The sequence below is a fragment of the Poecilia reticulata genome, linkage group LG2 (assembly GCF_000633615.1).
Source record: "Poecilia reticulata strain Guanapo linkage group LG2, Guppy_female_1.0+MT, whole genome shotgun sequence".
NCBI classification, from domain to species: Eukaryota; Metazoa; Chordata; class Actinopteri; order Cyprinodontiformes; family Poeciliidae; genus Poecilia; species Poecilia reticulata.
In genome coordinates this window covers 17,373,596-17,382,280 of record NC_024332.1, presented here as the reverse complement: position 1 = coordinate 17,382,280, position 8,685 = coordinate 17,373,596, and the positions used below count along the sequence as shown (strand labels likewise).

At 39.1% G+C, this 8,685-nt stretch overlaps 2 protein-coding genes across 2 annotated transcripts in view; one reads left to right on the top strand and one right to left on the bottom strand.

The window, feature by feature from the left end:
* The first annotated feature begins 301 nt into the window (after window positions 1–301).
* The window catches only part of cmss1 (cms1 ribosomal small subunit homolog), a 33,757-nt gene continuing 25,373 nt past the window's right edge, over window positions 302–8,685 (top strand). The window contains exon 1 of the mRNA XM_008434074.2: window positions 302–400. Coding sequence (XP_008432296.1) covers window positions 361–400 — 40 coding nt within the window. The 5' untranslated portion in view covers window positions 302–360. The remainder of the gene's footprint in view (window positions 401–8,685) is intronic.
* Window positions 3,278–8,608, bottom strand: LOC103479560 (filamin A-interacting protein 1-like). Its single transcript, XM_008434061.2, has 2 exons — window positions 8,409–8,608; window positions 3,278–5,962 (listed from the first exon to the last, which is right to left on the bottom strand). The coding sequence occupies exon 2, from the start codon at window positions 5,704–5,706 to the stop codon at window positions 3,511–3,513; it is 2,196 nt and encodes a 731-aa protein (XP_008432283.1). The 5' UTR covers window positions 5,707–5,962; window positions 8,409–8,608; the 3' UTR covers window positions 3,278–3,510.

The following is an 8,685-nucleotide window of genomic DNA, read 5'->3' as shown; positions in this document are numbered from 1 at the left end:
ATTTRCACCAGTTAATGCATGTTCGTTTTATTCTCCTGTTAGACTTTTGAGCYTACCATAAATKACTGTTTTCTACGTAGGAGGTGTTTTACGCAAAATCGTATGTAACGTTTACTGTCCCCAAGGTCGCTTCATTAAGAGTTATTCTATCGAATGTCAAATGTGATTTGTTTTACATGTTCAATGGTATTACTATCAAAATCACTAAATCTATATCGTAATTTACAAAACAGCGTTTTTACTATGCGATTTTCTTTTTCAAACGCCACATCATCAGTTTTRACCGAGCTGCCRTGAACATCTCACTGACATGCGTTCTTAGCGGTTTATTCGGATTGGCAGCATCACTAGCACGAGATTATGGGAGACGATTTAGGTGACGACTGGTGGAACCATGACGGTAATAACATCACATCAACTTTTCGCTTCATTCGTACGGTATGATGTGTCCAAGCAGTGGTGGCATATCCCGGCTGGCTCATGCTGTCACGTGAAATCTGTTACAGTGGCTAGCCTTAGCTAACAGTGCTAAATGTAGCTTTACTAAGAGCACATAAAGCAATTAGACGACACGTGGAAAACAKTGAGCACAGGTGTGTTTTATGTTGCTAATTACAGCGATAAACTATTCAGGAACGTTGGTAGTTCAACTGGTTTTAAGTAGAGGTTGTGCGAAACACGTGTTTCTTCTACGTTTTCACAGATRACGCTAACGCAAACTACGGAGGCTTCTCTAATATCGGTTCCCATGTCCTCCGCTCTCATGAACAAGTTGGGGTGTTTTCCTCACAGATTTTAGTGCTCTGGTTCTGCTCTTCACATGTTAAACTTCATATGTCAACAAAGGAAGTTCCCTGCGGCTACTTCTTGCATAGCTCACAAGCTCGCTGCATACCAATAGATGGCAGCCATGTAGTTTTTGTCCAACACATCGACCCGATTGTGTTGGACAGCTGGGTGATGCTGTGATGTGAGGAAGATATAGAAACATGAGTCCAGAAGAGAAACGAATGAAAGAAGAGGTTTTTTTTATTCAAGATGGTTTAATATGATACATTAATGTCACACATGATCCTTGCCAAAACAAGACACTTGGTGAAAAATAGCAGAACATGCAGGAAAGAGTTACTCCAGTCAAGGTATGATCATAAATGTAATGTCTTTAATATTATAAGCTCTTAACAATATAAACACAACAGTATGTACTCATAAACAGCAAAATCTTTGCCATGTTTCCAGTTTTTATGATTGACATTTGATAAAATATTTCATTGATTTTTTTTCTTCCACTTAATTCCATGATTTATGCCAGTAAACATATCTGCAGCTTTCTTCGTAAACAATATTACTGTCAGATTTTTGTTGAGCTTTTCTTTTTTTCTTCATGGTAACATTTCCATATAATATCGGCAGGGTTCCAGATACCTCCATGTTGTAGAAACTGTTGCCGTTTCTTCCCTTTTTAAAGATGCACAAACCAGTTGTCAGAAATTAAATCCAACCAGTTTCCTCCTGATCGGTTCTGATCAGTGATTGACAGGTCAAGTACTGTCAATTCCATGTCTTTCATGTCAGTAAATTAATTAAAGCTTAGAACTTCCTCCCTTTCAGCATTTAATTTGCACTTTTATTTGGACATTAGCGTGTTGCGATTGCAAAACACAAAGAAATACTCTTAACTAAAATTTTTTGTTGTATTTAATACTGTTACCTGCTTACCTACCCACCCCTATTACATAGTTTGTAGCACATTTTCTGTTTTATTTGTCGCAACCCTTAAAAACAAAAATATTCAGGTATAGCTTCTGACATTAACAATATTATGGCCATACCTTTGTTCAGCTTTTCATTTGAAAGCATACTTTCATGTAATGAACTAATATTGCTTCATTTTAACTAAGGAATAGCTGCCTTTCCCACTGGACCTGGTATAAACATACATCACTGCCCTTGCTATCAAATGGATGAGGGAAGATATCAAAGATGTATGCTTTCTGTGACCCATTAGCTTTACTGTCATCCTTTCTTAACCATATTTATATGACAGTGCTCTTTGAAACAAAATGCTGTAAGTCTGACAGCAAACTGACAAGGCAGAAAATGTGATCTGAAGTCTGTCGTAAGAGCACACAATCGACCTTGAAGTTTCATGAATGAAGCAAAGATTTGCAATACCCCATGTGTCTGATGTTGTTGTTTCATGTGGGTAAATGTTCACACTAATAATAACAGAGATTTTCATATGAGTTTCGGGCAATACCCTGAACAGTCAGATACCTCGTTCATCCTTGCCAACTAAACACCAGGCTAGTTAACTTCTTCTAAATCTGTTACCATAATTTCCGGAAATGCTGCTGAATTCCTTTTCAAAAGTCATTACCTTGCAACTAGAGCAAATAAATTAAATCTGTTTAAATTAAATTAATAATGATAAACCTTTGATGAATCAGGACTTTGATYGTCCATCTACTCACCTCCTTTTATGTGACTATACAGTTATTTTACGCTTGTTGCTTTATTTCTGATTTAATGTTGTAGAAAGAATCAAATGACATTAATACAGATGCCAGATTGACAGATCCAGCTCATGTTTTTTTAAAACTTATTTCAAGCTGAAGGCTGAGATCAGATCCTCTATTTCTGGCCCATTTCAGCATTGTGTATTCATGTTTTGATAGAAGAAATGATTTTCTAGTCTGTATAAAAGTAAATGTTATTGAATTGTTTTGATGTTTTCTCTATTTTTAACGTCACGGTTTTGGAACTTAAATTTTAAGTTGCTATCAAGATGGCAAATTCACATAGATGCGTTGTGTTTTTATACAAAAACGAAAATGTTCTTACTTTGAACATTATTCCTGAAAAATTATCTTGCTAGAAAGTCTCATCAAGAAATAAATTTCTAGATGGTATTCTCAATTTATTGTTGTCTTTATTAGACAGAATATTCTCACAATATGGTAGCCTTTTGTACTATTTAATGAAAAAGTGTTATAAAAAAACAAAGTTTTGTTTCTTTCAGTCAGTTGATCAGCATTGCATAGCAACAGGTGAGGGAGAGGCTTACTCTGTTCTTTAAAATACTGCAGAAAATTGTGGTCACTCTGGGGCTCCCTTATGTTTAATTAAATGTTTTTTTTTTACTTTTGGAACATTACAATTAATAATTGTTTCAAAAACTGAAACCTTTCAAAGTCCTTTTACCCTTGATCCCAGTAACTGTTCTGTATTAAACTAAAGAGCATCCCACTATCTCTAAAAATACTCACAAAGTGAATGCAATGGGGGAAAAAAAAGTTTAATTTGCCAGAAAATAATGGTTAATGAAGCAAACAATTACAATAAATGCATTACATATTTAGTTAGTGACAGTTGTACAAGTAGCAATTAAGATATTTTTAAAGGTTATAAGAAGCAGTAAATGGGTTTAACAAAGGCACTGGTGGGAGGCTATGATGGTTATATAAGAATAAACAAATACTCATTTAGGTATTAAATTACATTTTGCTGCTAATCATAAAGACCACTAACGGTGATGTTTGAGTGTGAGGCATGAGCATTAGCAGGGGAGATGGTGATGCTGCTTGTGATCTTGCCAACACCTTTCACGTGACATCCATTGGCAATTACTTGAGTCCTTTGCTCATGCCGAAGGTAGTACGGCCCAACAGCCGGCGGGATGCTTTGGCCCATACCATTTAGAGGGTGGCTATATGGGCTCCCCAGATGGATGTGGATCTTGCTATCCTCCGTTGTAATGATACTGGGACTTGTATCACTACTGTTGGACATTTGTCGCTGCCAGCTGTTGGACCGCTCAGGAGTCTTGCAGAAGACGGCTGGATTTGCAGCGTCTGTTGGCTCAGGAGAACATGTCCTGACCGTGACGATCTGAATGGGTGAGTTGTTGTCAGGTGTTGCAGAGCGGGATGATTTTGGACTGAGCACTCGAGAGATGGGTGTTCCATTGACCGGGGAAAGGGTTCGGTCAGGACTTGAAGATGGACTCTTAGGATTAGCCACAGGTGAACTCGAGCTCTGAATGATGGTAATTCTCTGCTTTGGAGAGGCCCCACTCGTTGGAATGGTGGCAGTGCTGGTGTCTCCAGAAGGGCTGGTAATCTCAAGCGTGGCTGTGCTGATCATGTGATGTGGTGTAACTTTAATTTGTAAGGGCTGCCCTGGTGTGTGCGTCAGCATCATCACCTCTCCGTTAACTGTTTGCTGCATATCCACTTCTGGATGGCTGTTCATGCTGTTATTTGCAGTGTTKAAGTTGTCGATGCTGCTGACAAGAGTGCTTTTTCTATTTGTTTCTTCGGTATTTGGGTTTAGATGTTTGTCGGTGTTTACCTCACTTAATCTCTCGATGTGCATGTTGCGAGTTGAAATAAGGCTTTCTCCAGAATCAGTTTGCACTTCTTTGGTGGTCTGATGAAGATCTGAGAAGTGGTTATTGGTTCCAGGCGTCCAGTTCTTGATTTGTCTATAACTGTTGAGCTCACTCGTCAATTTCTCCATCTGCTGGGCCAGCTCGTTGTTCTTGGCTTCCTGCTGGCTCAGTTTTTTCTGCAGTGTTGACTGATCCATCTGAACCTTGCAAATTGACTCCTCCGTCCCCATCAGCTGCTGGAGTTTCTCCTTCAGGGTATCTATTTCTCTAGTTAGGAGTCTGGATTTGACTTGCTCTTTTTGAAGATGGCAAAGAAGAAGGTGCTCCTTGTTGACCTCTTCTTTTTCTCCATGCTTGTAGCTGGAAAGCTCCTTCTTTGCCTCCTCTAGCTCCTCTGTTAAAACTTGTGACCGTCTCCTTTCATCATTCAACCTCCTTTCTAGGGCCTCTAAGTCTTCCTCCACTTTCAGCAGTTCTGCCTCCAATACSTCCTTGTTCTGGAGTCTCTTCTGCAGCTCATCAAGCTCTTTAGTCAGCTCTTTAACTTTGTTGTCCTCAGTTTGGCACAAATGGCTGGTGTTGCTTGTGTACTTCTCTGCTTTTTCCTTCCTGTTCTCAAAGAGGTTTAACTTTTTCTTCATTGTGGTTATTTTACTCTGCAGCTCCCTGTTCCTCTCCTCCTCTGTTTTTAGTCTGTCTCTGAGCTCATCCTTTTCCTTCATAATGTCCTTAATCTTCTCTTCTAAATCTGCCTTAGATCTTAGTGCCAGCTGCCTTTCCTCTCTCAGCCTCTCTGTCATCATTGCCAAATTACCTTGCTCATTTTTCTTGCTCTCTTTCTTACTCACTTTTTCCTCTGCCTGTCGGAGCTTCTCTGCCATACTCTTTCTGTCCTCCACCAGAGCCGCAGTCAGCGCTCGAAGCTTGCCCAGGTCTTGTCTAACAATCATTTCACTTGTTTCTAGCCGACCCTCAACAGCCTCCAGCTCTCTCACCCTAATTCTCAGTACATCAAGTTCCCCAGACATCATCTTGCTGTACTCTCTCTCTTTCTCCAAGTTGTTCTTCAGAATAGTACAGTCCTGTTTGCTTTTGCCCAAAGCTTCCTCCATCCTCTCCATTTCACAGATTCTGCCATTGAGCTTATCCACCTCAAACTTTAAGCCACGACAGTGCCTGGTCTCGTTTGTTAGTCTGCGGTCAAGGTCTCGACACTGGTCTGCCATCCGTATCAGCTCCTCGTCCTTCCCTTCCATTTCCACCACCCTCTTCCTCAGCACCTCCACCTCTGTTAACAGGCTYGGGGCCGTCATGGAAACTTGGTTAAGCAGCGCTGCAGTTGCAGAAATGTGAGCTGTTCCTCTACACTGGGTGGATCAGTGGATGGAGCCCCTTCTCAATATGAATGATGGGGACAGTCAAATCCTTGATTGTACGCTTCTGTTCTTCCACCTCAATTAAATGTTGTGGTAAAATCCTTCAGGTTGGTTAACTCCTCTTTTACAGTTGAGATTGCTCGTTCATTTTTCTCTCGATTTTGCAGTATCTTCTTTCAAAGAGAGCTTGAGTCTGTAGAGGTAAAAATATGAATTTCAGACAGGCTTTAGAGCAGTTATCAGTATCAAGGTAAGATGTATAGCAATATAAAATGACCTTCCTGTAAAAACCTTAGGTGAAAATCCCACTGTATCATGGTATAACCACAAATACTTTTAACAAAAATGCAAACCATGATCTAATTGCTTTCTTTTCAAAAAGAAGCTTAAAAATGACCTATTGAGTTATAATGTGATCTGTGGCATACGTATTACATTTAATCCAATACATAGAATTGAACATAAAACACAGTATAAATATCTTGTTTTTTTGTAGTTTTTGTGAAAGGCTGTGGTGCATGACGGCAGTTGAACTATACTAATATTTATTGCAGCAGCTRGAAAATGGGAGTTAAACAGTTTTTAGAACAAGGTTTATTAATGCTACTTGGTTATATTAAAAGATTATGAAATCAACTCTGAGCACAGAGACAGTTAGAGACAGCTTTTGTCATTCTAATGCAAATCTGACAAAATTATGGCTGGAGCGGTGTTTTTACTTTTATCTTCCTTTTTTTTCATTAGACAGATTGAAAAGGAAACCAGAAACKGAATTTTTAAAAATGGTGCTCACACAGTTTTGATTGACTGCTGTCCCTAAAGACCCTGACAAAAGCAGGTTTTATGTCTGGGCTCCAGTTTCTTAAGGGCCAGAGCTCGCTTTGGTGGGCCACAAAGAGCTAATACAGTTCATCACTGGAACATGTGTGGTGGATAAAACAGACATGTCAATCTTTCCAACTACAGTTTTAAAACGGCATTCCAGCACTTTTGCTCTCCTAGCTGTTGCTAGGCATTGCTAGTCAGCTGCCTGACAACAGACCACTGCTTTTTTCTGTTGTGTAAGCTACAAGAAAGACAATTTTATCTGTTTGGAAATATGTCCAAATGTGGAAAACAAAAAAAAACACGGTGTGGAAACTAAATGAAAACTATCCATTATTCTTATTGAAGTAACACTGTTGGAGAGTTACAACTGACCAGCCACAAGCAGCTGACTGGAGGGTGGCTACTAGCACAGACAACCCAACTGCCAGCTGGTATTAACTTGTTATACTTGTGAAAGAAGCTCTATTCTGTGCAATAAGTCCTTAAAACTACTACAGAATTTAGAAGTTTATTTTTAATTTTGCTTAAGTCGGTGAATAAAATTAAAAAATATCGAATAAATGTTATTATAAATGTAATTGTTTTAGCAGCAGCTAGATAGTATTACCCATTTGTTTTACAATGCTTTGTGTATATGCCGTCTGTGGCATATTCACTATCATATCGGAGAAAATCTTATACCCACGTGAGGCTAATTTGTTCATGTTTTCATCACATAACTCTTAGCTTTGACTAGTTTGGTCATAGTTACCTTTTTGGCCTGATATATTGCATCATTCTGTTACAATTTGCTGTTGTATAAAAACTGTACAAATACTCAACGACATCATCCATGATGTTTTTTTCTATAATACATGCAACATGGGGTTACCTCAGCATGTCTCTTTATTTTGGGGTATTTCTCTCTAGTGAGCATGTAATCTGTAAGATCTTCTGACTTTCATGGCAGATGGTCCCTTAGTAGGGAGTGTTAGTTAATTAAGAAGTTCTCTTCTCAAGTACCCGCAGCGCTGCAGCCAGTCGCCCTCCCTCTGTGCACCTCGAACGTTACCAAACTTGCAGCTTGGAGAGGCAGGAATTCCCCGTTGTTCTTGAAGTAATTACAAATTGGCTACTTCTCATCAATAGATGTCAGTCCTCAACATTTCCCTGGATGCAACCCAGAATTGAACTTGGAATAGAACCAGAAAGTTTTAAAAAATAAATACAGAGAACAATTACCCATATTTAAAACTCACTGTGTTTGTCCATTTGCTACCGGTGTTGCATTCTAAAGCTCCACAAAGTGTTGGTATTTAGTTCTACTTTTTTCTTTTTGTTTAAAAAAAAACTACAAAACTCTGCTATTGCTTATAGTTTGGAAAAATCTCAGTCAGCCATGTGTTCTGAAAATATGAGACGTTTTAGCTAAGAGTAGAATGTCTCTGCTAAATGAAATGCAGGGCTGGTCAGAAAGGACGGCACAAATGTTTTTATTAGCTAGCTGCATACCTGAACCCTCACTAAAGTTTCTCTTAGGTGTAATTTGGCATGTTAGTTGGCTGCAAAAATGCTCAAGCAGAACATTTACATCCTCTAAAGTGTTAAGATATAGTTCAGTAACAGCTTAACTTCAATCGGAAAATTCATATTCTGTTGGACGCTTTGATTAGCGTGGCTTTGTAAAAGAGTCCTTATCAAATCTTTGCAGTTATTTACTTGTCAGCAGTTGATCTTAAACTATCTTACAAATATAGCAGTTTTTTAAGGAACAGCTGAGTCCAATGAAAGTTTGCATGTTTTTTGTTGCATTAATGTGTCTAGTTTCATACCTGCACAAAGAAGTCGTTCTTTTTCCGTCTTTAAAATCCCTGGAAAAGGCTGTTTTCCCGGTGATGTGGACATTCCATCCGGAAAACCAAACATTATGAGAAGTTCTCTGCAAACTGACTCTCACTCGCAGTAAGTCTGTGGCGCCCATTACATCATCAGCATGTCCTTATATGGGACTGCACAAGCTCTAGAGCTCTGTGTGTGTGTGTGTGTGTGTGTGTGTGTGTGTGTGTGTGTGTGTGTGTGTGTGTGTGTGTATGTGTGCGTGCGTGCGTG